The following is a 26,488-nucleotide window of genomic DNA, read 5'->3' on the forward strand; positions in this document are numbered from 1 at the left end:
CGCCGCGGGTCACGTGACCCGGCCCGGCGGCCGCTGGGGCCGGAGGGCGCGGCGCGCGCGGACGCGGCCTGGCCGGGCGGGGCCGGAGCGGAGCAGGCCGGAGCGGAGCGCGCGCCCGCGCGGGGTCCCGCCGCGCCCACCGCCCCTCGCCGCCGCGCCCGGGGCGCACGCGCGCTGGGCTCGGCTCCGCGCCCCTCCTTCCCTCCCTCCGCGCGGGGTCCCCGGGCGGGCGGGCGGCCGGAGGACATGGCCAGCGACGCCGTGCAGGTAGGCGACCTCTGGGGATCCCCGCTCGCGGGAATACCGGGGTCCCCTCGCCCCCCTCATCCTGGATCCGCGTGGCGAGGGTGGGGGTCGCCCGAGGCCCTCCCCCACTCCACCCGGGTCCCCTCCTTGGGCGGGGAGCCCGGAGCCCGCGAGGCCCCCTTCGGGGTAGGTGACGGCACGGACCGGGTCCCAAATTCGGGGTGCTGCCTCGGAGGCTCTGGCGGCACCCCTAAACCTCGGTCTTTTCTCTTGGAATCGAGGGGTGCGGCGGAGGCCCCGCTCCGGGTGTCCGTGGCTGGCTGTGGCGTCCCATCCTCTCTCGCCTCCCCCTTCTCGCTGCCCCCCTTACCGCCCGCGTTCGGATCCCGGCAGGTGCCGCTCCACCTGGGACAGGTGGCTGGCGGGGTGCCCGGCCCGGCCTCTCCCCCATAAAACAAAGCCCCTGCCACCCCCTCCACCAGACGGCTTTACGACGCCACCCAGATGGGCACCTGTTGGCGGAAGTGCCGCAGTCACTGGGGTTGGGGTTACTGGGACAGGTTAGAAGATTGGGGTCCCCTCCCCACCCTTCCGGCTGTCCCAGGTGGGGGCTGGCTTGGTCAACGGGGGGGGGGGAGCGGGGGTGTTGTCCCATGTTTTGTGCCCTGGATCTTACCTGTATGGACAGGTAACAGGGCTGGGTCACCCTTCACCTCCGTGTGGGGATGTAGGTGACAGGCACCAGCCAGGTTATTATCCCTGTGTGTCACCTGCTAGATATTCCCGGCCCAGACTCCCCTCTTCCTGGGGCAGGAGACTAGGATCACCCAAGACCCTCTTAGGTTCAGAGACACCCCCTCCTCCCCAATCTCAGATCTGTGAGTGATCAGGTCATCGTTCAGTCCCTGGTCTGTGGCAGCTATGTAACCAGGTTCTGTCTCCTTCTATACTTCTCTCCCACCGCCCCCTCTGTGTCTGCCCTTGTCCCCCTTTGTGTCCCCCCTCCCCCCAGTCCTGCTGATGGCCTGCCAGCCTTGCCATGGAGCTGGGCGTATCTGGTGTTGCCGGTCACACAAGGTCAGACCTCTGGTGGGACCCCAGCCTACAACCCTCTCCCCCCAGCTCATGCATGTAACCTGGTGGTTTTGTGCCACCCAGGAAACTGAGGCTGTGCTTCCCGGAATGAGGTTGGCACCGTGCTCTGTCCTCCCCCCCCATCCAGCCCTGGTCACTGTCTCGTTCCCTCCTGTCCACCCCTTTTTCGTGGCTGCTAGGGCTGGCTCCCCAGTCCCCACGATGTGTGGCTGTCTGCTCTGTGTCCGGCGAACGGATGTCCTGTGTAGATTCCGGAAACGCCCAAGACATTGGAATCTCAGGATGGTTGGGGGGTTCGGTCCCCCCCAGTACCCTGGGAGGTGGGCACTCTGGGCCTGCTGTTTTCTCGTCTCCTGTGGCCGATGCAGCTCTGAGGCCCAGCCCTGGTCCTGGGTTTGCGTTGCTGGCCCAGGGGTAACTCCCGAAGTAGCTGTGAGTCACCCTCGGGAAGAGAACCCTGGAGGCCCGGCCTCCCTCACTCCCGTTTTACATATTCTCAGGCCTCAGCCACTGAGGTGAGGCCCCAGGCGGTTGCTCCTCCCCTCTGCTTGGAACTGCCCCCATTCCAGCTGGCCTGCTCCTGGCTGTGTCCCTGCTCTGCCTGCTGGGGACAGGGTGGTGCTAGCCTTGGGGCAGTGGGGCTGGGCCTGGTTGGGCCAGGCATCAAACCAAACCTGAGTTTGAAATTCCAGCATTGTCTCTTCCTCCCAAATGCCTGAATCTCTATCAAATAGCAGGGGAGAACTGGGGTTCTGTGGCGGGGAGGGGGAAGAGATGGAGCCAGGCTTGGGGTGATATCTTCTGTGTGTCTCATTTGGCTGCCGAGACTCTAGGCCCCTTGTTCCTTAATTCAAAGCACTGTTAGATTAGGGACTAGAAAGTTCTTGGCCATGGGTGCTGTCATGTGTGCTCTGGATGCTCATTTGCACCCCTGAGCAATGCCACTTTGCCCTCCCAGAGCTGGAGATGGAGCCTAGGCAAGTTCTCTACCATTTGAGGTACATCTCCAATCCTTCTGGTTTCCATTTGTTTTGGAGGCAGGATCCCTTCTCTTTTGTGTGTCCTTGTGGCCGTGTGTGTGTGTGTGTGTGTGTGTGTGTGTGTGTGTGTGTGTGTGTGTATTTATTTTCTCTTGTTCTTCTCAAATCTGGAGCTTCCTATTTCTACTGCCCATGTGGCTGGGATTACAGGAGTGAGAGACCGTGCCTTGTGCCTTGTGTGGCTTGACCCTTGCCTTCCGGGGGCCTGAACTCTGCCTGGGCTCTGCTTCTGGGCTTTTTTTTGCTCTAGGCAAGTGCGCCACCACCTGAACCACAACTCTACTTCCGGTTTTTTGTGGTTCATAGGAGAGAAGAGTCTCACAGACTTTTCCTGCCTGGGCTGGCTTTCAGGCGAGATCCTCAGATCTCAGCCTCCTGAGTAGCTAGGACTGACCCCTGTCTCTATGCTTTTTGGGAAGAGTTTTTGCAGTGTGGGAGACGGAAGCCAGGCACAGCAGGCCAGTAAGTGCTCTCCCATCCAAGTGTGTTCACAAACCCTGCCATTCTTAAGGGTGGAGCTTTCCTGTGCTTTTGGGGGCGGGGTGGGGAGGTGGGGGGTGTCATTCTTCTTCTGCTGGGACATTCGGGACCGCAGCCATGGGTGTCTGGAGGGGAGGACGCAGGAAGTCAGGATGGATAGCAGGAAGGGGACCTCTCCTTCCCTTCCTAAAGGGGAAGTTGGGGACATGGGACAGGTGGTGGGCCTGGCTGTAGCAGAGCGGGACACCAAGGGGGAGGGTCCAGGAAGTGTGCACACGTGTGTGGAAATGCTCGTGGGCATGGGCTGTCCACGTGGACATGTGACATGTGGATGCCTCCATTGGCATCTGGCATGTGGGGGTGGGCACGGGTGAGCCTGGAAGGTGGGCACACTTGTGAATCTGTGCTATAGCTGATGAACACTCCCCTCCGACTCCCCCCCCCGTCCCCCTTCTCCCCCCCTGCACCATTCTTGGAGCCTGTGTACCCTCAAGGCAGCCTGCCCCAGCACACTATGTGGTGGGCACGGGAGGCCTTGGGAGAAGCACGCATGGATGGCCCTTACGATTGGCCAAGGGAAGGCGATCGCAGGTGCCCCGGAGCTGGCCTGCCGCACTGCGTGCTGGGAGCTGGCAGGAAAGAGGAAGTGGTGGCCTCGGAGGCCCGGGGCAGGGCTGAGACTCAGGAAGAGGGCGGGGCCCCCAGTCCAGACCCGGGATGGCGGCTGACCCCCCTTCCGAACAGGAGCTGGAGGTGGGCACTGAGTCCCCGAAGGGGGTAGGCACCAGTTGGGGGTTCTATCTTGCGTGTGTCTTGCTTTGGGACTGAGGAGAGGCGGTAATGGGGCGCTGGACCCAGTTAGAGATCTCTGGGGGGGGCCTTTGTGGCTCACCGGCTGGGGAGACACAGGAGGAAGGAGATGGGGTTCTGCTGTGACGCTACCAGGAGGGAAGGCAGCCTGCTCTCGGGACCTCCTCGTATGGGGGTACTGCACAGGGAACACAGAACCTGCTTCCAGGACCTCCTAGTTTGAGGGTTCCGCACAGGAAAGATGACATCTGCCCCTGAGAACACCGGGTTTGGGGTGTACAGCCAAGAGATGAGGCCCGGTTCAGACAACTGGTTTAGGGGTCCAGTAGAAGGACCACAGGGCCTCTCCTTGTGACCTATGGTTTGGGGCACAGCTGACAGGGTAAGGGGTACAGCAGAGGTAGAACTTGTGGAAGTGAGGTGAGGCTCCAATGCCAGAGGAGACAGGTCTGCACCTCTGGTGTCCCTGGTCTGGAGACAGGTAAAGCTTTGCTGGTGTGGGGGGCATGGCTCAAGTGGTAGAGACCTGCTTGGTAGCAAGGGTTAAAACTTCTACCTATATGTCTATATATATCTTATATATCTAGATCAGGCTTTGCCCTTGACCTGCCCTTGACCTCCCAGAGGAGTGAGGTCAGCGAGCATCACCTCCCTATGGGGGTTCAGAGCTGTTCCTATCCTGGGATAGGGAGAAGGCTGGCATCAGGGGGAAGCTGACCTGACCCCTGACCCCTGACCCCGGCCCTCCCACCCCCTGCAGAGCGAGCCTCGAAGCTGGTCCCTGCTGGAGCAGCTGGGCCTGGCCGGGGCGGACCTGGCGGCTCCCGGGGTGCAGCAGCAGCTGGAGCTGGAGCGGGAGCGGCTGCGGCGGGAGATCCGCAAGGAGCTGAAGCTGAAGGAGGGCGCGGAGAACCTGCGCCGGGCCACGACCGACCTGGGCCGCAACCTGGGCCCCGTGGAGCTGGTGCTGCGCGGCTCGGCGCGCCGCCTCGACCTGCTGCACCAGCAGCTGCAGGAGCTGCACGCGCACGTGGTGCTGCCCGACCGCGGTGAGCGGGCGTGGGCGTGGCGTGGCGTGTGAGGCGGGGCCACGCGGTGGGCGGGGCCACGCGGTGGGCGGGGCCGCCTCTGCCGCTGTGCTAGACAGGGTGGAGCAATGCGAGGGGCGGGACAGCATGTGGGCGGGGCCACACAGTGGGCGGGGCAGTGTGAACAAGGTGGTGGGTGGAGCAACTTGGTAGGTGGGGCTAAGCACTGGGCGGGGAAACCTGAGGGGTGGGGAGGTCTGGTGGGTGGGGCTTCATGGTGGGCGTGGATGTATGGTGGGCGGGGTCAAGTCGGGTCAGTCCCCCAACCCACAGACCCACCAACCTCCAGAGAAACATCCAAATACCTGGAGACTCAGCCACACCAGAAACTGCAGGACACCCAAAGACCATTTAACTTAAAAAACAAAAACACAACAACACCTCTCTCTATCATGTATCTCTCTACGTTTGTTGTAGCAGGTGTTACTGGGTTGGAACTCAGGCTTTGAGCTTGCTAAGCAGGTGCTCTACCGCTTGAACCATACCCAGTCCTTTGGCTTTAGTTTATTTTTCAGATTGAGACCCCTTTTTATGCTGGGGGTGGCAGGGACTGCAGTCCTTGTATTTACACTCCCTGCCTAGTTGGAACTATAGTCACACAGCACTAGGCCAAGCCACTGATGAGATGAAGTATCAGACTTTTGGCCAAAACTTCGATCCTCCTGATCTCTGCTTCGGATTTACCGATGTAAGCTAGCGTGTCTTTGTTGGAGGCAGACTTGGGGCTTGAACTCAGGGCCTGGGCTGTGTCCCTGAGCTATTTCACTCACAATGGGCACTCTATCACTTGAGCCACAGCTCCACTTCCAGCATTTTGCTGGTCAGCTGATTGACTGGTGGAAAAAGTCTTAGCCAGGTGTCAATGGCTCATACCTGTAATCCTAGCTCTTCAGGAGGTTGAGCTCTGAAGGTTGTGGTTCAAAACCAGCCTGGCCAGGAAACTCCATGAGACTCTTTTACCTCCAGTGAACCTCCAGAAAACCAGAAGTGGTGCTGTGGCTCAAAGTGGTTGAGCACTAGCCTTGAGTGAAAGAGCTCAGAGACAGTACCCAGGCCTTGAGTTAAAGATCTACAACTGACAAAATAAACCCCAAGAGTTTCATAGACTTTTCTGCCTAGGGTGGCTTTGAACTGTGATTAGGATGACAGGTGTTGAGCCACCCCTGACCAGCCCATTTCACTACTCTTTGAAACCCATGCTGGTGTCTGGCTGTGCCATCACCCAGCAGCTCACACGCAGCCACATCAGTTGCGGGAGATCTAAACTCAGTGTCCACAGCCAGATGCAGACATAGCATCTCCTGGGCAGCTAGATCTCACAGTCAGTCTCCACACTGCAACTGCCATTCCTGCCATGGGCCGAGGCTCCTAGCTGTCACCACCTCATCCCACAAGCTCACCAGAGACCTTTCCTATAGCACACCCCAAACCCACACACAGGGCTGGGTTGTGCCCGCAGCCGGAGCCCTTCCCTGGCAGGCCCAAGAAGGTAGCCCTTCCTGGGCCCCAGTGTCGCTATGGCCTGGCTCCTGCTGGTCTTTTCTTCTCCTGGATCCTCCCAGTCCAGGCAAAGGCTCTGGAAAGAGCAAGGTGACCCCCTGGTGACCCAGTTGCCCATTTGTCTCCCCCAAGATGCCCCCCAGTCCCCAGGTGAGGGCGGCCCCAGCTGTTCGGCCACCAACCTGAGCCGCGTGGCAGGGCTGGAGAAGCAGCTGGTCATCGAGCTGAAGGTCAAGCAGGGGGCAGAAAACATGATCCAAACCTACAGCAACGGCAGCACCAAGGTGGGTGCCTCCATCAGGTTCTAGAACATTCCATCACCCTGACACCTTGCAACACCATCCTCATTAGCAAACCTTTCCCTTCCCTCCCCCCTCCCAGTGTGGCTGTGTCCACCTGTTGTGGATAGTTAGAGTGACACATTTACATCCCCTGGGCTCTGTTGTCCCCCTCCATGCGTGAGCCCTGGGACCCCAGGCACCCAGGGGGCCTGCGCAGTGGGGATGGAGCCAAGCCTGGACTCACGTCTCACCCACCAGGACCGGAAGCTTCTGCTCACTGCCCAGCAGATGCTGCAGGACAGCAAGACCAAGATCGACATCCTCCGCATGCAGCTCCGGCGGGCCCTGCAGGCCGGCCAGCTGGAGAGCCAGGCAGCTGTGGACAGCCTTCAGGGTGAGTCTCGCACTTGACACAGCCTAGCCTGCACTGCACCCTGCAGGCCTCCACCTCCAGCCCCAGGAAGCATTGTTTTGGGGGTAAAGAAGAGGGTACTGTGATTCACCATGCGACTTTGTGAGTTCTGTGGCAAGCAAGGTTTGGATTAGATTGTTATTATTAGCCAACTGAGCCCTGTCAGGCCAAGGCCACCTTTTGTTTCCTTGTGAATAAAGTGTGTCCCCTCCCCCGTCCTGAGGCTTGAATTAAGGTTAGGGCCTGAGTGCTGCCCTTGAGCTCTTTCACTCAAGGCTAGCACACTGCCACTTTGAGCCAAAGCTCCAGTTTTCTGGTGGTTCATCGCAGATAAGTCTCAGGGACATTTTTGCCCAGGTTGGCTTTGAACCTCGATCCTCAGATCTCAGCCTCCTGAGTAGCTAGGATGACAGGCGTGAGCCACCTGGCAGCGAAAAAGGTTTATCGGCACATAGTCCTGACCACTTCTTAGCTCCTCTTTCACCATCTTTTTTGTGACGTTCTGCACATGTAGTCCAGGCTGACATTGAACTCCTGATCCTCCCATAATTCCAGCACTGAGAAAGCTGAGACGGATTAAGAGTTCAAGGCCAGCTTGTGCTTTATGGAGAGACTCATGTCAGAAAGTTAAAAGAACAACCAGGTCCCAGGGGGAACTCAATGGTAGGTGCAAAGCCCAGGGAAGGCCTGGCTCAGTAGCAGGGGTGTGGCTTGTTGACAGGGGTGTGGTTTGCGCTGGAGGTGGTTTGTTGGGGGTGTGGCTAAGATGTGGAGTTTGGTGGAGGTGTGGCTGGACAGTGGGTGTGGCCAATAAGTAGGTGTGGTTTTGCAGGGGGTGTGGCTTGAGACTTGGAGCGTCGTTTCGCTGGAGGCCTGGTTGGGGAAGTGGGAGTGGTTTGTTGGTAGGGGGCGTGTCTCCCTGGTAGAGCAATTGCCTAGCGAGGTTAAGGCCTTGGGTCCTATTCCCCAGCACTGCAAAATTAATCTTTAATAAATTAATGATTAATTAAAATGCAGTCTAGGGGAGGGTGCATAGATTGTAAGTGTCGCGCCTTCCCTGTGTTATCTGATCCACGGAGGTTAGGACTGTAGTACAGTGTGACCCTGCGTCAGGGCCCAGCATACGCGACGTTCAGCCCGTGAGTGACAAATGTCCTACTCTGCGTGACAGCACGTCTTGCCTCTGTGGGGCACTGGGTGGCCCCTGTTCCTCCCTGGGCTGGACTTAGTCCTGGGACTTTTTTTTTTTTTCGTCACTCGTGGGGCTTGAACTCTGGGCCTGGGCGCTGTCCCTCAGCTCTTCAGCTCAAGGCGAGCGCTCTACCACTTGAGCCACAGCGCCACTTCCTTTTTCCTGGTGGTTCACTGGAGAGGAGAGTCTCACAGACTTTCCTGCTGGGGCTGGCTTTGAACGGAGACCCTCAGATCTCACCCTTTGAGTAGCTATGAGTCCAGGCGTGAGCCACTGGCACCTGGCAATCCTAAGACTTTTGTGGCAAACCAAACACATTTTTGTCCCTGTTCTTGGCCTTGCCTGTGGCCAGCCATGGCATTGGGTCTTGGCACCGAGGCCCTCTGCCACTGTAAGAGTCCCTATGCCTAGATGAAGGGCGGAGTGTGTTGTGTATCATGATAGAGCCAGGCCCGCCTGGCAGTGGCCTGGTGGGAATGTGACTGCTTTTATGATTCGGGTCTTTGCCTGCAGGTGGCAGTGTTGGTACAATCAGTGGTGTAATGGTGTCTCTTAATATCTGTTTTAGTCAGCTTGGGCTGCTGTAGCAAAGTCCTACAAATCACATGTCTTACACAACAAATGTGCTCGTTTCAAGCCAAGTGTGGTGGCTCAAGCTTGTAATCCCAGCTACTTGGGAAGTGGAGGTATGATGATCATAGTTTCAAGCAGGCCTAAGCAAAATTAGGAAGACCCTATCCGGAAAACAAAGTAAAATAACAGAGCCATGACTCAGTAATAGAGTTCTTGTCTATCATGCATCAGTCTGAGTTCTGAGCTCTAACCCCAGTACCAAAAACATTAAAAAAAATCTTTGGGTGCCAGTGGCTCACTCCTGTCATCCTAGCTGCTTAGGAGGCTGAGATCTGAGGGTCATGGTTCGAAGCCAGCTGGGGCAGGAAAGTCCTGTGAGACTCTTATCTCCAATGAAACACCAGAAAACCAGAAGTGGTGCTGTGGCTCCAAGTGGTAGCATGCTAACCTTGAGCAGAAAAAGCTCAAGTACAGTGCTCAGGCCCTAAGTTCAAGTTCCACAACTGACGAAAAAGAAATCTCACAATGTGGAGAGCTGGAAATGTGGGACCTGGGTGACAATGTGGAAAGCACTCTGGTGTCTGTGTTGTTGTTGTTGTTGTTGTTTTGGTCGGACGTGGGGCCTGAGCTCAGCCTGGGCGCTGTCCCTCAGTTCTTCAGCTCAAGGCTAGCACTCTACCACTTGAGCCATAGCGCCAGTTCTGGCTTTTTCTGTGTATGTGGTGCTGAGGAATCGAACCCAGGGCCTCATGCATGCAAGGCAAGCACTCTACCACTGAGCCACCTTCCTAGCCTCATGTTGTTGTTGTTGGTCAGGTGTGGGGTTTGAACTCAGGGCCTGGGTGCTGTCCCTCAGTATTTTTGCTCAAGGCTAGCGCTGTACCACTTTGAGCCACCATGCCACTTCTGGCTTTTTGCTGGTTCGTGGGAGATCAGAGTCTCACAGACTTTCCTGCCCTGGCTGGCTTCGAACTGTGATCCTCAGATCCCAAGCCTTTTGAATAGCTAGGATTACAGGTGTGAGCCACCGGCACCTGACAAGTTTCTCTGATTTTTTTTTTTTTTTTTGGTGATGTCATTGCTCTTGTTTTATACTGCATTTGGAACCCAGGGCCTCCTCTGTGCTAGGCAGTTGCTCTACCACTGAGCCATGCCCCCGGCTCTGGTGTCTTTTCTTAAGAAGTCACTAATCCCTCAGGACCTCATCTAACCCTAATCACCCTGTAAACATCCCATATGCCAATGCCATCATATTGGGAGGGGGCACACACATTCCTGTGCCCTATAGTTCCCACCCTGTGGCTCCAATGCCAACCCTGTGTGGCAGCCTGAATGTATACGAGTGTCTCTGGTGTGTGTGTTTGTGTGTGACTCTTCTGTGGCATGGAAATGTATGAGCATCTTACAGCCACTTGATTATCCCCCTGTGGGCGATAATCCCTGGTGAGATCTGAGGACCACAATTCAAAGCCAGCAGATACAAGAAAGTCCATGAGACTCTTCCCTCCAATGAACCACTAAAAAAACAGAAGTGGAGCTGTGGCTCAAGAGCTAGAGCCTCAGCCTTAATGGAAAAGCTCAGGGTCAGTGCTGTCCAGGCCCAGTGTTCAAGACCCAGGACTGGCACACACATGTTCACACACACACACACACCCCTAAAGAACACAAAACACTCGGGGTGAAGTGTCCTTCTGCCCGAGGATGGTGGATGGCGGCCTGGCCCCGTGGGGTCACCCCAGGGCTTCTCTGGTGACCCTAGGCCAGCCTCACCGCTCCGTGGCCCTCGCCCACAGGCAGTCCAGACCTGGGGGCGGTGGAGCTGCGCATCGAGGAGCTGCGACACCACTTCCGGGTGGAGCACGCGGTGGCCGAGGGCGCCAAGAACGTGCTGCGCCTGCTCAGTGCGGCCAAGACCCCCGACCGGAAGGCGGTCAGCGAGGTGAGGGGCGGGGCCTCGTGCGGTGCCGGGCTGTGGTGGGCGTGGCCTTGTGTGTGTGGGGGGGCACCGGGAAGATCACCAGTAGTGATAGGCCGAGAGGAGGGTGTGTGGTTGCGAGGGGGCGGGGCCTCCGCGGGGTGGTTCTTGAGAGGGGGCGGCCCTTGGCTGGTGGGCGGGGCCTAGGCTGAGAACTTGCAGGGTGGGGTCTCAAGGAGGGGGGCCCTCTATGAGGGGCAAAGCACCAGCCAGGGGCTGGGCGTCGGTAGGGGTGGGGCATGCTTATTGGACATCAGCAGGGGCGGGGCATGCTTATTGGACATCAGCAGGGGCGGGACGCCAGCAGGGGCGGGGCATGCTTGATAGGGTCATGGGGGGCGAGATGTACTTGTTGGGCGTCATGGGGGCGGGGCACCAGCAGGGCCGGGCATCCACTGGGAACAGGGTCCCCCCCCACACCGTAGCCAGAAGATAGGTCCTTCGTTTTTCCAGGATCCCCAGGTTGAACCATGTTGATTCGAGAAGGTTTCAGGCTCCAGGGAGAAGTTGCTCAAGATGTGTGGGGGGGGGGGCGATGCTGGTGACCTGCCCCAGCCCCTCCCACAAGGTGCCCCTCCCCCAACCCCCTCTCCCCCCCACATACACTCCAGGCCCAGGAGAAATTGACCGAGTCCAACCAGAAGCTGGGGCTGCTGCGCGAAGCGCTGGAGCGGAGGCTCGGGGAGCTGCCTGCCGACCACCCCAAGGGGCGGCTGCTGCGGGAGGAGCTGGCCGCCGCCTCGTCCGCGGCCTTCAGCGCCCTGCTCAGCGGGCCCTTCCCAGCCACGCACTACAGCACCCTGTGCAAGCCCGCCCCGCTCACGGGTGGGCTGCCCCGCCCCACTGCCCCCACCCCGCCTCGCATGCTGCCCGGCCTCCGGCCCGCCGCTGCCTCCTCCTCCCGCACCTGCCCGCGTCTCATTCCAGACTTTGGGCCTCCTCCCGCCCTGTCCGCTCAGCCTCCAAGCCCTTCCGCGCCCCGCTTCCTCAGTCCTACTCTTTCTGGTCCTCAGCCCTGGCCTGCGAGCCCCCCGAGACCACAGCCCCGTATTCTCACGGATCTAGGCCTCCCCAGCCCCGCGCTGAGCCCTGGCGGCCCCTCATCCACACGGCGGGCCCCCCCTTTCCTCCCTCCCTTCCCCTCCCCTCCTGCCCCCCCTCCACGTGGTCCCACTATTGCCTGTCCTTCCACAGGGACCCTGGAGGTACGCATCGTGGGCTGCAGAGACCTCCCCGAGACCATCCCCTGGAACCCCTCGCCCTCCGTGGGGACACCTGGGACCCCCGACAGCCGCGCCCCTTTCCTGAGTCGCCCGGCCCGGGGCCTTTACACCCGGAGCGGAAGCCTCAGTGGGCGCAGCAGCCTCAAGACAGAAGCCGAGAGCCCCGGTGAGTTGGCAGGAGCAGCGAGGCGGGGTGCCGGGCGCCCCGGGTTATGTAGCGATGCGGAGGGGGAGGCTCACTAGGCCTCCCCGGCTCAAGCGCGCTTCCTGCCTCGGTCTCCCGGGTAGCAGGGCCCCCGGGGCCGCCAGCTTTCCTCACCCATGTGTCACACCTCCTCAAGCCTGCGATCCCAACCGCAACATCAATGAAGCCTCCCGCAGGAAGAGCAAGAATGGCAAAATCAGAAGGGGGGTCACGCGAGGAGAAACTGCGATCTTGGTGTGCAGTCTGTGCGCAGCTGCGGGGGGAACCAAGCCCAGAGAGACCGATGGCTGTGCAGAAGCCAGGTCTAAAATACGCCCTGGACCTGATCAGTGATACAGGAGGCCAGGCATGCGCACCGTGAGGCTGCAGGAGGACACTGGGGAGGAGCACGGAGGCGCAAGGCCTCCGTGCCTCTGATCCTATTAATTTCTATTGAAGTGAAGTACAGAAGATGGAAAACAACAACAGAAGCTAGGGCTGGGGCGTGGCCAGGGCTGGGGCGGGGCCATGGCGGGGGCGGGGCTTCGCAGCCGGCGCAGTTCTGCTGGGGGCGTGGTTTTGGTGCAGGGGCGGGGCCGCTCTGTGCCAGGTTGGCTTTGCTGGCCCTCGGCCTGAGAAAGGAAAAGGTAGGAGGTTCCAGGGTCCGTGGCTCACGCCTATAATCCTAGCTTCGGAGGAGGCTGAGCTCTGAGAATGGAGGTTCGAAGCCAGCCCCGACAGAGAAATCCGGGAGAATTATCCAGCACAAGCTGGAACTTGTTGCTCTGTGGCAGAGTATTAGCCCTTTGAATGGAAAGACCTGAGGGGGAGACCTGGAGGTCAAGGCACAGAGCTGGTACCCAGAAAAAGGGGAAAAAAAATTAAACAGTTTACTGTAGGAGCCACCTCCTCTCCTGGTGGGCATATAAGAAGGGATGTCTGGGTTCCTGTATTTATAGCAGCATTCCCAGCAACCCGAGGAGGGAAGAATGCCCAACCACACACGCGGATGGATGAGTGGATAAACAAAATGTCCTAGATTCCTATAATGGAATAGCACTCAGCTTTAAAAGGAAGGAAATCCTGCCCCATGCTACCACGCAGATGAACAATAGGCGAAGGGCAAGAAGCCAGTCACAAGAAAGATAAATACTGGGATGGGAGTGGTAGCGCACATTTGTAGTCCCAGCATGTGGGAGCCAGCCTGGGCTACAGGGCAAGAGCTTGTTCCCCCCCCCAAAAAAAAACAACAACAAGGTGAGAGACAGAGAGAGAGGGGGAAAGGGATGATAAGAGTCTCCTAGAATTATCTTTCCAAGCTAGCTTTGAACCAGAATCCTCAGATCAGCTGTGAGTACAGGCATGAGCTACCAGCATTTGATAAACAGGCTTTAACATTAAAAGCGAACAACAAACTGAATGCCTGGTGTGGTGGCTCACACCTGTCATCCTAGCTATTCTGGAGGCTGAGATCTGAGGGTCATGGTTCAAAGCCAGCCTGGGCAGGAAAGGCCATCAGACTCTTATCTCCAATAAACCACCAGAAAACCAGGAGTGGCGCTGTGGCTCAAGTGGTAGAGTGCCAGCCTTGAGCTGAAGAGCTGAGGGACAGCGCCCAGGCCCAGAGTTCAAGCCCCATGACTAACCCAAAAAAAAAACAAACAAACTGAAAAAGTGCCAATTTGGAGTAGCAGAATGCGAGCGTGTGTGTATGTGTATTTTGAGGGGATGCCAGTGCAAACCCCCACACCCGCACAATGCCTAACCTTGCACCCCGGTTCCAGGCGAGGTCCGGACGGTGCTGAAGCTGGATAACACGGCAGTGGAGCAGACTACCTGGAAGCCGTGTGGCCCCAGTGCCTGGGACCAGAGCTTCACCCTGGAGCTGGAGAGGGTGAGCTGGCGGGGGGTGGGGTGGGGTGGGGGTTGGGGTGTGACGCCTCACCAGGGGTTCTAGGCTTGAAGCACCCATACGTGACCATCCTGTTCCCCCCCAGGCGCGGGAACTGGAGCTGGCTGTGTTTTGGAGGGACCAGCGGGGCCTGTGTGCCCTGAAATTCCTGAAGTTGGAGGATTTCTTGGACAATGAGAGGCACGAGGTGCAGTTGGACATGGAGCCCCAGGGCTGCCTGCTGGCTGAGGTACGCCCCCATTCAGATCCTAACACCCTTCCTCCTGTCTCCTCTAGCCCATGCCTAAGCAGAAGGAATGCATTGGGGGGAAGGAGGGGGATCTCAGCCTTCATAGAGAAGTACATGTAAACCTGGGGCTGGTGCTACCCCTGTAATCCTTGCTACTCAGGAGGCTGAGATCTGCCCATCAGGGTTCAAAGCCAGCTTGTGAAACTTATCTCCAATTCACCACCAAAAACTCAAGCAGGGAGAGCACCGTTCTAGGAAAAAGTTAAGGGGCAGCAGCACTCAGGCCCTGAGTTCACATCCAAGTATTGGCACAGGGAAGAAGGGAGGGAGGGCGAGAGGGAGGGAAGGAGAGAGGGAGATAGGAAGGAAGGAAGGAAGAGAAAGGAAAAGGAAGGAAGGAAGACAGACAGGCCTGGTGGCCTAATTATGGCGACTGCCGGGTGGGGCGGAGAGATTCCTGGGGGTTCTCTTGGGGTTTGGGTCTCCCCGCTGCTGTGCTGCTCCCATTTGGAGCTGGGTCGTCTTTCCCTGGGGTCGGTCTGTACATGGTAGGTCTTCCTGCTGCATTTCTGGTCCCCGCACCCACACTCCAAGGCCAGTCACCCTTCCGCCCCCACCTTCCCGGCTTGACAGCTAAGAAGTCTCTAGATGGGGGTTCCTCGGCTGAGAACCCTACAATCTTCCTAGCCGACCCCTGGGAAATGTGAGCGATCGTGCTCAATGCCATATTTTCTTTTTGCCCACGAACCCAGCAGTTCACCCCAGAGCCCCCCACAAAACAGACCTGCTCTCCCTTGCATTCGACAGATGGAGGAGGAAACTCAGGGTTAAGCGGGGCAAAGTCACCGGGTCTGGTTTGGCCAAACCATCCCAAGAAAATTACTCTCAGCTGTGTGGGTGTGGCCTAGCGGCAGGGTGGAGCTTGGTGGTGGGGGCGGGGCCTGGCGATGGGGCGGGGCTGAGATACAGGGGCGTGGCCATGTTGTGGGCAAGGCTTTGCTGCTGAGGGCTTATGGTGTGATTGGTTAGTGGGTGTGGCCCGATGACAGGGGTGTGGCTTTGTAAAGGGGGCGTGGTATGATGCTGTAGTGGGCCTGGCTGGCTGAAAGGGGCGGGTCGTGATTATGTGGTGGGTGTGGCCTGCTGAAGAAGGGAGTAGTGGTTTGATGGGGGCGTGGCTTGTGGGACGGCGTGTTCTGTGGTGGGCGTGGCCTGGTGGTGTGGGCGTGGCCCTGCCGTGGGATGTCTCCAGCCAGGCCCTTCCTTATAAACTTCCCACCCCGCGGCCGCCCAGGAATCCAGGATCCCATCGGCGGGGGTGATGGATCTGTGTGACCCCCACCGCGAATGCACCTGCGCGGGCCGAGCCCTGGGGACCAATCACCCCTCCAGCCCCCGCCCCAGGCTTGGGCTTGGAGCTATGTGACCCCCAGGACTCCGGGGCTGCAGACTCCACCCCCGCTGCCCCGCCCCCGGGCTGCCCCCCCCCCGGGGCGCAGGGCCCCTCACCGCCCCGCTGCCCTTTCCAGGTCACCTTCCGCAACCCCGTGATCGACAGGACCCCTCGGCTGCGGCGACAGAAGAAGATATTCTCCAAGCAGCAAGGTGAGGGGGGCGGCGGGTGGGGCGGGGTGGGGCTGGGCCCGCCCTCCCCCCCGTGTGCCCCCCAGGGGGTGACACCTGCCCCCCCCCAGGGAAGGCGTTCCAGCGCGCCCGGCAGATGAACATCGACGTGGCCACGTGGGTGCGTCTGCTGCGGAGGCTCATTCCCCACGCCGCGGCCACGGGGACCTTCAGCCCCGGCCCCGCGCCCGGCTCTGAGCCCCGGCCCGTGGGGTAAGGAGTCCTGCCTGCCCCGCCGCCCCCCACCCCCGGCCTGCCCCACACCCACCTCCTCCTCTCCCCTGCAGTGACATCTCCATCGAAAAACTCAACCTCGGAGCCGACTCAGACAGCTCGCCCCAGAGGAGCCCACCGGGCACCCTGTCCAGCCCATCCAGCCTGGTGCGTGTCCGCCTCTTCTCTGCTCTTGCGGTCTTGCTCCATTTTCAGAACCATCTAGAACTTGCTGGGGTCACCCAGATGGTTGTGGCACAACCGGGCCACGTTTGCTGCGGGGGAGGGGGGCGGCAGGAAAGGGCCTTGAGGGTGTTTCTCAGTGATATGGTGAGCATGTAGCATGTGCAAAGGCCCTGGGGTCCAAGAAGGAAAAAGTGTTCTCTGTGTCCTGGCTATGTGACCCACAGAAGGTAACTATACCTCTCTGCACCATCAGGTGCAAGAAGCATGTTTGAAATGCACACTTTTAACAGGGTTATGTCTGTCTGGGTCTAGGGGGCCTCCAGTGATTCTCCTGCCCCAGCCTCCCTACTAGCTGGGACTGTAGGCATGCCCCAGAATGCCTGGTCCAAATGCATTTTCTACCTCATTTCCTCCCCCCCCCCCCCCCCCCCCCCCGTGTTCTCTGCTAGCTCTGAAGTTGAACTCAGGGAGTTGGGCGCTTGCTTAGTTTTTTCACATGCCACTTGAGCCACACAGATCAAGCCTTTTTTTTTTTTTTGTATGTCGTGGGGCCTGAACTCTGGGCCTGGGCGCTGTCCCTCAGCTCTTCAGCTCAAGGCTAGCGCTCTACCACTTGAGCCACAGCGCCACTTCTAGCTTTTTCTGCTTATGTAGTGCTGAGGAATCAAACCCAGGGCCTCAAGCATGTGAGGCAAGCACTCTACCACTGAGCCACCTTCCCAGCCCCCTTTTTTTGTTTTTGTTAGTCGTGGGGCTTGAGCTCAGGGATTGGGCACTGTCCCTGAGTGCTCTACCACTTTAAGGCACAGTTCTACTTCCGGTTTTCTGGTGATTCCCTGGAGATGAGAGTCTCATGGACTTTCCTGCCCGGATTGGCTTTGAACCATGATCTTCTGATCTCAGCCTCCTGAGTAGCTGAGATTACAGGTGTGAGCCACCAGCACTGGCTCTTATTTTATTTTATTATTATTTTTGGGGGGGGGTCTGGTCATGGGGCTTGAACTCTGGGCCTGGGTGCTGTCCCTCAGCTCTTCAGCTCAAGGCTAGCGCTTTACCACTTGAGCCACAGCGCCACTTCCGGCTTTTTTCTTTTTGCTTATGTGGTGCTGAGGAATCGAACCCAGGGCCTCAGGCATGCAAGGCAAGCGCTCTACCACTGAGCCACCTTCCCAGCCCTTTATTATTATTTTTAATGGACATAATAGTCCACATCTGTAATGCCAGCACCTAGGAGGCTGGCAGGAGGATTGAGAGGTCTAGACCAGCCAGGGCTCACGTTGAATTATGTGCGACGCCACATTGACTGAATTTGGCAAAAACTCCATGAGGTGTTAACACTACCGGGACAGCGTGGGGGACATAGACAGACACCTGAGGGGCAGCTCAGGATGTCTTTGGGATGCCCTTTTAGCCAGTCGAGTCCAAGGGGATAGTTGTGTAGGGCTGGGGGCATGGCTCAACAGTAGAGTTCTTGCCTAGCATGTACAAGGCCCTGAGTTCAAACCCCTGTAGCACCAAAAGAAAGGGGGGTGGGGAGTACAGAGAGTAGAGACTGGCGATGTTAAAGACTTTCTGTTGACAAATATAGTAGTTAGCCACCTGCATAGGGGACCTTTGAGTAAAGGGATGGGAGGGGTTATGCAAATGAAAGGAGGGGGCAATTCAGGTAAAGTGAGACTAGCTGTGCAAAGGCCCTGAGGTAGGGAAACACTTGGGGGGTGTTCCAGGCAAGGGGAAGGGAGCTGTGTGGCTGGAAGGAAGTGAATGCGGACAGAGGGCAGAAGGCGGCAGGTGAGAGGAGGGAAGGGGGTTCTCACAGTCTTGGGGGGTCTGGCTTGGCTCTACGTCCCTGTGACCTTTGCTCTTTCCCCACAGGGCTCCCCAATCCAGGAATCTAATACCACTCCTGAGCTGCCTTCAGAGACCCAAGAGACCTCAGGCCCCACCCTGTGCAGGTTGACACCCCTTCCCCAACACCCTCGCCCTCCCCCCCTCCCCCCGTCCCTCTGTCCCTACCGTGTCCTCTCTCCACAGCCCTCTGAGGAAGTCCCCGCTGACCCTGGAGGATTTCAACTTCCTGGCGGTGCTGGGCCGGGGCCACTTCGGGAAGGTGAGGGGGGTGGAGAGGCGCGGACATGGCCACGCGCCGCTTCCCCAGCCGGCCACGGCCACCGAGTCACCGAACCCACCCCGCCCGCAGGTGCTGCTGTCCGAGTTCCGGGCCAGCGGAGAGCTGTTCGCCATCAAAGCCTTGAAGAAAGGGGACATCGTGGCCCGCGACGAGGTGGAGAGGTGAGGGGCCGGGGCTCGTCCCCCCGCCCTGCCGGTGATGGCGCCCGGCCCGGCCCCGCCCGGGGTCAGGGGCTCCGGGTTCGGATCCCACTTGGGCCGGGTGAGGCTTCAGGGGTAAGGACAGCTGGCCTGGGTGTGGGCGCGCACGCAGGCCGAGTGTCCCCGAGTTCCCAGCAGCCTTAGCCAGAATCAGATCCCAACTCGGAAAGGTTTCAGCATGTGAAGGTTGTATTGGTCTGGGCCAAAAAAAGAGAGAAAAACAGAAACTCCCCAAAGCCAGGAACACCGACCCGTCCAGGGGCGGCCGAGCCTCCCGCCCCCCGCCCCGCCCCCCTGACTCTCCCCCCCCCCCCCGCCTCGCCCCCCCTGACTCTCCCCCCCCCCCGGCCTCGTCCCCCCTGACTCTCCCCCCCCGCCCCGCCCCCCTGACTCTCCCCCCCCCCCCCGCTTCGCCCCCCCCCCCAGCCTGATGTGCGAGAAGCGGATCCTGGCGGCCGTGACCCGGGCCGGCCACCCCTTCCTCGTCAACCTCTTCGGCTGTTTCCAGACGCCCGAGCACGTGTGCTTCGTGATGGAGTACTCGGCCGGCGGCGACCTCATGCTGCACATCCACAGCGACGTGTTCTCCGAGCCCCGAGCCGTGTGAGCCCCCGACCCCCCCCCCGGGCCCGGGGCCGCCCCCCCCAGCGGGGCCTCTGTGACCCCCGCCCTCTCCTTGCAGCTTCTATTCGGCCTGTGTGGTGCTCGGCTTGCAATTTCTCCATGAGCACAAGATCGTCTACAGGTGTGTGTGTGTGTCTGCGCGCGTGTGCGGGCGTGTGTAAGCGCGCATGTGCACGCCCCACCAGGGGGCGTGTCTGTGCAGGCCCCGCCCTGGAGGAGGGCCTCTGTGGACTACATCTAGGGCATGTTTCATTTGCATATGCTCCACCCGTGTAGGCGTGCCCATGCTCTCCACCAATAGGGAGTCTACGCCCCGCCCACGGAGTGGGCCTTTCGTGGCCACGCCCACGCGGAGGGCGTGGCCAGGGCCCTGTCCAGCCCCCCTGCCCACGCTCCTGTCGCTCCTCCCCCTCAGGGACCTGAAGTTGGACAATTTGCTGCTGGACACCGAGGGCTACGTCAAGATCGCAGACTTCGGCCTCTGCAAGGAGGGTGAGGGGTGGAATCTGGAGGGACCCAGACGGGGGGGTGGCACGCGGGGTTCCCCTCCACCACCGTTGGCTCACACTGCCCCGGCCGCCCCCAGGGATGGGCTACGGGGACCGGACCAGCACCTTCTGCGGGACCCCGGAGTTCCTGGCCCCCGAGGTGCTGACCGACACATCGTACACGCGCGCCGTGGACTGGTGGGGGCTGGGCGTGCTGCTCTACGAGATGCTGGTGGGCGAGGTGAGGCCCGGCCCCCGCGGCGGGGTGGGCGCGCGGCGCGGCAGGGGCCGCGGTGGGGCCGGGCGGGGAGCGGGGCGCGGAGGGGCCTCACCCCGCCCCCCGTCCCTGTCCCCAGTCCCCGTTCCCCGGGGACGACGAGGAGGAGGTGTTCGACAGCATCGTCAATGACGAGGTCCGCTACCCTCGCTTCCTGTCTGCAGAGGCCATCGGCATCATGCGGAGGGTGAGGGCCTCCCACAAGTGCTGGGGGGGGGGCCAGGGGGGCAAAGGGCACTCGGAACCGGAAGTAGATGACACGCTGTCCCCCCCATCCTCAGCTGCTGCGGAGAAACCCGGAGCGGAGGTTGGGGTCCAGCGAGCGAGACGCAGAGGACGTGAAGAAGCAGCCCTTCTTCAGGGTGAGCCCCCCAGCCTTGCCATCCCCCCTCAAAACCTGCCATGTCCCCCAACACCCCATTTCCCCTCCCACAGCTGCTGTCCTGAGTGGACCTACCCCCTCGATCCTTCCTGAACCCCCAATTCCACCTGTACCCCCTCTTCCTGGTGTTGATCTCACAGACCACAGCCTAGGCCTCCCCCCAACCCCAAGACTGCACCTGTCCAAGGTCCCCCCCATCCTGATGGCCTCCCCCCCTCGCAGACCCTGGGCTGGGACGCCCTGCTGGCCCGGCGCCTGCCCCCACCCTTTGTGCCCAAGCTTTCGGGGCGCACGGACGTCAGCAACTTCGACGAGGAGTTCACGGGGGAGGCCCCCACGCTGACCCCGCCCCGCGACGCGCGGCCCCTCACGGCCAACGAGCAGGCGGCCTTCCGGGACTTCGACTTCGTGGCGGGGGGCTGCTAGCCCCTTCTCCCGGCCCCCGCCCCGCCCCGCCCGCCAGAGCTCTTAGTTTTTAAAAAAAGGCTTTGGGGGCCGCCCATCCGTGCATCCTCTCGTTTCTTCTTGTGTGCAGAAATGGGGTATGGATGGGAGGGCGCCTGGGCCTGGGGCCGCTGGGCACAGGACAGGGAGTTGGCTCAGGGATCGGCATGGGGACTCCAAGCCGGGAGGGGTGCAGCCTCCAGGCCGGGACGGGCAGGGTTGGGTGGACCAAGTGTTGGGGGCGCTCAGGATCATAACGATCAGCAGGACCAGACAGCGCGTCTGAAACCTGCTTGCAAAGGAGCTGAGGTTCACTCACCTCGGCACCCCCTCTCCCCACACCCCAACGCGCCTGCGCCTGCGGGGATGGGGGGGCGCCGTCTGGGCTCCAATGGAAGATGGCGTGAGTGCGCCCCGCGCGGCCGCCCTCGGAACTGCACCGGCCCGCGAGGCTCAGGCTGCGCCTCTGCCGCCCCCGCGCGGCCGCGGTGGGTCTTGCACCCCCGACGGACACCGCCAAGGCTCAGCGCGAGGTCCGGGGGTGGGGGTGGGGGGGCGGCTCGGGCTCCGGCCGCCTTCAGAAGTGGCTGAGGCCGCTGTGGCGGGAGCTGCGCAGCGAACTGGCCTCCCAGGCGCTCTTGCTGAGGCCCAGCTCGGCCGGGCTGCCCTTGGCGCTGGCCCACGGGGGCAGGAGGCGGAGGAGCTGGCGCAGCACGGCCTGGCGCAGCAGGATGTACACCCAGGGGTCCAGGATCTGGTTCCAGGAGGCCAGGCGCACGGCCAGGAACAGCGGTCGCTGCAAGGAGCTGAAGCTCCAGCCCCCCAGCGCCAGCACCACCAGCACCTGCGGGGAGAGGAGGCCTGAGGCTGGGGCGCCCTGGGATAGGCCAGTGGGGCTCGGCGTGGGGACAGGGACAGAAGCCAGGCCAAGGGATCCCCAGGGACTGGGGACTCTGACTAGAAAGGAGGGGCCCCCTCAGCCACCCCAAGCACCACGGGACCGAAGGTGAGACGACAGAAAGCAGGTGGAGAGGAAAGGATGGAAAGGGAGCACAGGGTTTCAGAGAGTGGCCTGGCGGCGAGGGAGGGTCCTGCAGGGCTACAAGCCTGGGGAGGCCTGGCCAGGCAGCGCGCCCTGTAACCCCAGCTACTTGGGAGGCCAAGACCTTGGTTTGAGGCCACTTCTGGGGGGAACACATGGTGAGACCCCCTTCTCAGCCAACGAGCCTAGCATGACGGAGTGCCTGCCGCCCCGGCTACAGGGAGGATGGAGGTCAGGCTTGGGGGAAAAAAGGCCGGGAATGTGACTCAAGTGGTGAAGCACTTGCCGAGGAAGCCCTGGGCCTGGAGTTCAAACCTCAGTCCAGCCCCGAACAAGAAACGGCTCAGGCTGCTCACGCCTGCCAGCCTAGCTTCCCAGGAGGCTGAGGTCTGAGGATCGAGGGGTTCAAAGCCAGCCCGGGCAGGAAAGTCCAATCAATGAGCAAAAAGTTGGAATGGGGATGTGGTTCAAGTGGTAGAGCACTAAACCGGGGGGGGGGGGATCCCAAGCCTCACCGGGCACGCACACAGATCAAAAGGACAGAAGTGTAGCCGGGCATGGGTGCATACACTTGTAGTCTCAGAGCTGAGGAAGCGGTGCTGCGTGTGACTCTAGAAGGGTCGGAGGGGCAGCAGGATGGGGCGCGCAGGGGCGTGGGATGAGGGCGCTGGGGCTCGGGGTGCGTGGCTGAAGTGCAGGGGTGCAGGATCCGGGCGCGGGAACGTGGGGCGGGTGCCGCAGGGGGGCAGGGGCGCGGGGTCGGGGTGCCGCAGGGGGGCAGGGGCGCGGGGTCGGGGCGCGGGAACGTGGGGCGGGGTGCCGCAGGGGGGCAGGGGCGCAGGGTCGGGGTGCCGCAGGGGGGCAGGGGCGCGGGGTCGGGGTGCCGCAGGGGGGCAGGGGCGCGGGGTCGGGGCGCGCGCGGGCCTCACCAGCAGCGGGCTCCAGCAGAGGCAGGACACCAGCATGATGCCCACGAGCTGGCCCAGCATCTCCACGTCGTGCGCGCGGGCGGCGCGCGCGGAGCCGCCGCGGGAGCCGCGGAGGGAGGCGGGCGCGCCGTCGGGGCGGGCGGCGTCGGGGGCGCGCGCGGCGGGCCGGGGCGGGCGGCGGCGGCGGCGCGCGCGCAGCAGCGCCAGGCCGCTGAGCGCGTTGCACACGAGGGCGGCGAGCAGCGCGGCCAGGCCGAGGCCGGCGAAGAGCCCGGCGAGCAGCGCCTGGCGCCAGCCCCCGCGCGGGCCCAGCCCGATGAAGCACCAGGTGCCCGGGTACTGCGGCTCGTAGCGGCCCACGCGCGCCGCGGGCAGCAGCGCCACGGCCAGGGCCACGGCGCCCAGCGCGCCCGGCGCCAGGCGCGCCCCCGAGCCGCGCGCCGCGTGCCGCAGCGGCCGCGTGAGGCCCGCGCAGCGCTCGGCCGCCATCCCGCAGCCCAGCAGCAGCGGGCACAGCCCGAAGAACACCATGCAGCCGCCCAGCGCGTGGCACGCGCCGCCCGCCGGGCCGCGCCCCGTCGCGTACAGCCGCAGCACCAGCGCGCCCGGGATCACGTGGCCCGCCAGGTCCACCGCCAGCAGGCTGGCCGCGAACCAGCGGAACGGCGCGGCCGAGCGGCGGCGGCGGCGGCGCGGGCCCGCGGCCCGGGCCAGCAGCGCCAGCGCCAGCACGTTGGACGCCGCGCCCAGCGTCATGGAGAAGATGGGCAGCGCCGGGGAGCCGCCCGGGCCCCCCGACGCGTTCGGGGCGCCCCCCGGGGCCGCGGCGCTCGGCGCCGCCAGGCTCAGGTTGAAGGCCTCGCCGGGGATCATGTCCGGGGTCGGCAGGGCTGAGGAGAAGGGAGAGGGGCGAGGTCAGGAGGGATGAGGGGAGGGGGCGAGCAGGGGAGAGGAGAGAGGTCGGGAGAGGGGAGGGGAGGGGAGAGGCCAGGAGAGGGGGGTGGGCGGGGGAGATGAGGGGAGGGGAGGGAGAGGAGGGTGGTGGGGGTACAGAATCCAGCTGGTGGACCCAGCACCACCACAGGGGGCTCATGGAAGGGGGGGCACTTTCCCCCAGTGTCTCCAGGTGACCCTCCCCATCCACCCGACCTATCCTTGGCTCCTGGTGTGCGGGTGCTGGGAACTCAGGCCCTGGCTTCTGCTCAAGACTAGGCTCGACCTCCGATTTTTTTTGTTTTTCTTTTTTTGTCGGTCGTGGGGCCTGAACTCTGGGCCTGGGCGCTGTCCCTCAGCTCTTTAGCTCAAGGCGAGCGCTCTACCACTTGAGCTACAGCGCCACTTCCTGCTTTTTCCGCTCCTGTGGTGCTGAGGAATCGAACCCAGGGCTTCATGCATGCAAGATAAGCACTCTCCCACTGAGCCACCTTCCCAGCCCTAGGCTCTTGCTCTGAAGCTACGCTTGTTCATTGGAGATGAGTCTCACACATGCTAAGTGCTGGTGGCTCATGCCTGTCATCCTAGCTACTCAGGACTCTGAGATCTGAGGACTGAGGTTCCAATCCAGCCCAGGTAATAAAGTCTGTAAGATTCTATCATCAATTAATCAACAGAAAACCAAGAGTGGCGCCGTGGCTCAAGTGATAGAGCGCTTGCCTTGAGCAAAAGAGCTTTGGGGTCAGCACCCAGGCTCTGAGTCCAAGCCTTATATCTGGAAAAAAGAAAAAAAAGCTCACCTATGCCAGGTGCTGGTAACCCTAGCTGCCGGGGAGGCTGAGGTTGCATTTCGAAGCCAGACTGGCCAGAAGAACCTGTGAGGTTCTTTACTTTCTGTCGGTTGTGGGGCTTGAACTCAGGGCGTGGACACTGTCCCTGAGCCTCTTTGTGCTCAAGGCACGTTTCTGGTTTTTGTGTGGTTCATTGGAGATAAGAGTCTCACGGACTTTCCTGCCGGGACTAGCTTTGAACCTCGATCCTCAGACCTCAGCCTCCTGAGGAGCAAGGATGGCAGGCGTGAGCCACCAGCACCTGGCTGCGAGACTCTTATCTCCAATCAACTTCTCAGAAAAAGCTAGAAATAGGCTGGGAAAGTGGCTCAATGGTAGAGTGCTTGCCAAGCAAGCACAAAACCCTGGGTTGGATTCCTCAGCACCACATAAGCAGAAAAAGAAGTGGCACTGTGGCTCAAGTGGTAGAGCGCTAACCTTGAGCACAAGCAGCTCAGGGACAGTGGCCAGGCCCTGAGTTCAAACTCCAGGGCAGACACACACAAAAAGGAGTCTCATACATCCATCTGTGGGGGGAGGGGGGAGGCGGCGGCTTTGAACTGTGATCCTCACATCTCAGACTCCCGAGGAGCTAGGAATACAGTTGGGGGCCTGGGATGCTTTACTCCGCATCAATTTCTGCCCCTACCTGTATGCATCCCAGCATCTCAGCCACGGGGAACCCCAACTCTGGGTAGACCCAGGCCATTCCTGCCCAGGGCGCCATCTCATCCACCTGTCCCCTGTCCTCTGTCCCCCTTCATTGTGCTCCCGTCTCCCCAGCTTTAGATCACTGTCCCTAGCACACACACCCCCCCCCTGAACCCATTTCTGTGCCCCGAGGCCTCATTTCTATTCTCATGGTCCCGTCTCTGTCCCAGACCGCCAGTCCTCCCTACCCAGTTGTGTCCCCCCACGGCCACACCCCTACCTCTCCCAGCCCCACCCCTGCCTCCCCCCACCTCTGTCCCCCACTGCCACCTGTGTCCCAAGGCCCTGCCCCCCCCACGCTGTCCCCTCCACTGGAGGCCCAGGGCAGCGGGGACAGATGGAACCGCACAGGCGATGGAAGAGGCGAAGGATGGGCCCCAGGCTTCTTACCGGCTGTCTCCTGGGAGGCCAGGTCCCCATGGTCCAGCGCTGGGCCCCGCTGCTGCACCCGCTGCGCCCCAGCTCTGCCTGTGGCCGCCGCCTCCCGCCCTCTTCCTGGGGCGGCGCCTGGGCTGGGCCTCGCTGGGCTGGGGCCTCCTCCACCCCGGCCTCCACCCCGCGCCGCCCCGTCCCGCGCCCTGCCTCCTTCTCTCTATGCTCTTGGCTATGGACAGGGGCAGCTGGAGGCCCAGATGATGGCCCCCTAGGGGAGGGAGCCCCCCTTCCCTCGGAGGTGGCCTGCCCTCCTTCCCCCAGCTCTGCAGCGAGGTGAGGGGGGGCAGCCCTTCTCCCCTGGGGCTCGGGCCTCTTGCCTGCCTCATTAATAAAGTGGATAAAATCTAAACACTGGAAAATGTGAGCCTCCCCGCCCCCGTGGGCTGGGCCTGTGTGGGGCACAGGGCTGACAGCCCCCCTTCTTGCAGTTTTGTGGGTGACGGCTGTGCGCGAGGCCCAGTCTGGCCATGGGGGTTTAAAGCCAGGCCCTGGCAGCAGGCGCCACCCTTCCACTCTGAGGAAAACGGGGGGCTCAAGGGAACCCCCAGGGAGTGGGCCGCCTGCTGGAGGGCCGGTTGCACAAGGTGTTGACAGCCATGCTGGGAGCCCCAACAGCTACAGCCGGGGGTGACACCCCGACACCCTGTGCTGACCTGTCCCATCCTGAAGTTACTGCAAGTCGCCCCTAACCTCCCGCCCTGGACACCCTGTCACCCCGCATCTCAGCCCCTTGGTCCTGGGGTGCTGTTACCTGATACCTGGCACCCCAGTTGCTGGATGTGGGTATCACCCCAACACTG

At 61.4% G+C, this 26,488-nt stretch overlaps 2 protein-coding genes across 6 annotated transcripts; one reads left to right on the forward strand and one right to left on the reverse strand.

The window, feature by feature from the left end:
- Nucleotides 1–160: 160 nt before the first annotated feature.
- On the forward strand, nucleotides 161–20,874 carry Pkn1 (protein kinase N1). Of its 4 annotated transcripts, none has more exons than XM_070002152.1 (22): nucleotides 161–267; nucleotides 4,432–4,720; nucleotides 6,392–6,543; nucleotides 6,799–6,934; nucleotides 10,511–10,656; nucleotides 11,304–11,517; nucleotides 11,887–12,081; nucleotides 13,884–13,993; nucleotides 14,097–14,240; nucleotides 15,770–15,845; nucleotides 15,935–16,076; nucleotides 16,151–16,244; nucleotides 18,138–18,217; nucleotides 18,297–18,372; nucleotides 18,463–18,554; nucleotides 19,020–19,196; nucleotides 19,276–19,338; nucleotides 19,633–19,709; nucleotides 19,804–19,946; nucleotides 20,062–20,169; nucleotides 20,264–20,344; nucleotides 20,587–20,874. In XM_070002152.1, exons 1-22 carry the CDS (start codon nucleotides 247–249, stop codon nucleotides 20,788–20,790), a joined length of 2,820 nt encoding a protein of 939 aa, XP_069858253.1. In that variant the 5' UTR covers nucleotides 161–246; the 3' UTR covers nucleotides 20,791–20,874. The 4 variants fall into 4 exon arrangements, with proteins under 4 accessions (XP_069858253.1, XP_069858250.1, XP_069858252.1 ...); XM_070002149.1 differs by lacking the exon at nucleotides 161–267 and adding an exon at nucleotides 3,564–3,638; XM_070002151.1 differs by lacking the exon at nucleotides 161–267 and adding an exon at nucleotides 3,564–3,638 and having other exon boundaries at nucleotides 6,829–6,934.
- On the reverse strand, nucleotides 20,757–25,990 carry Ptger1 (prostaglandin E receptor 1). 2 transcript variants are annotated; one of them, XM_070002167.1, is made up of 3 exons: nucleotides 25,644–25,990; nucleotides 22,780–23,669; nucleotides 20,757–21,652 (listed from the first exon to the last, which is right to left on the reverse strand). In XM_070002167.1, the coding sequence occupies exons 2-3, from the start codon at nucleotides 23,650–23,652 to the stop codon at nucleotides 21,386–21,388; spliced, it is 1,140 nt and encodes a 379-aa protein (XP_069858268.1). In that variant the 5' UTR covers nucleotides 23,653–23,669; nucleotides 25,644–25,990; the 3' UTR covers nucleotides 20,757–21,385. The 2 variants fall into 2 exon arrangements, with proteins under 2 accessions (XP_069858268.1, XP_069858269.1); XM_070002168.1 differs by lacking the exon at nucleotides 25,644–25,990 and adding an exon at nucleotides 24,513–24,559.
- Nucleotides 25,991–26,488: the final 498 nt, after the last annotated feature.

The sequence above is a fragment of the Dipodomys merriami genome, unplaced genomic scaffold (genome assembly GCF_024711535.1).
Source record: "Dipodomys merriami isolate MVZ:Mamm:240054 unplaced genomic scaffold, mDipMer1.0.p SCAF_6, whole genome shotgun sequence".
NCBI lineage: Eukaryota > Metazoa > Chordata > Mammalia > Rodentia > Heteromyidae > Dipodomys > Dipodomys merriami.

What these genes read in the sequence shown, in the direction of transcription:
- Pkn1 (XM_070002149.1), top strand. Translation starts at nt 3,579, where the DNA reads ATGGCGGCTGACCCCCCTTCCGAACAGGAGCTGGAGGTGGGCACTGAG. An exon ending in CAAGCCCGCCCCGCTCACGG is followed by an intron (nt 11,518 to 11,886) that starts GTGGGCTGCCCC and finishes GTCCTTCCACAG; the next exon opens with GGACCCTGGAGGTACGCATC. An exon ending in TCTGAGCCCCGGCCCGTGGG is followed by an intron (nt 16,077 to 16,150) that starts GTAAGGAGTCCT and finishes TCTCCCCTGCAG; the next exon opens with TGACATCTCCATCGAAAAAC.
- Ptger1 (XM_070002167.1), bottom strand. Translation starts at nt 23,652, where the DNA reads ATGATCCCCGGCGAGGCCTTCAACCTGAGCCTGGCGGCGCCGAGCGCC. An exon ending in TCTGCTGGAGCCCGCTGCTG is followed by an intron (nt 21,653 to 22,779) that starts GTGAGGCCCGCG and finishes CTCTCCCCGCAG; the next exon opens with GTGCTGGTGGTGCTGGCGCT.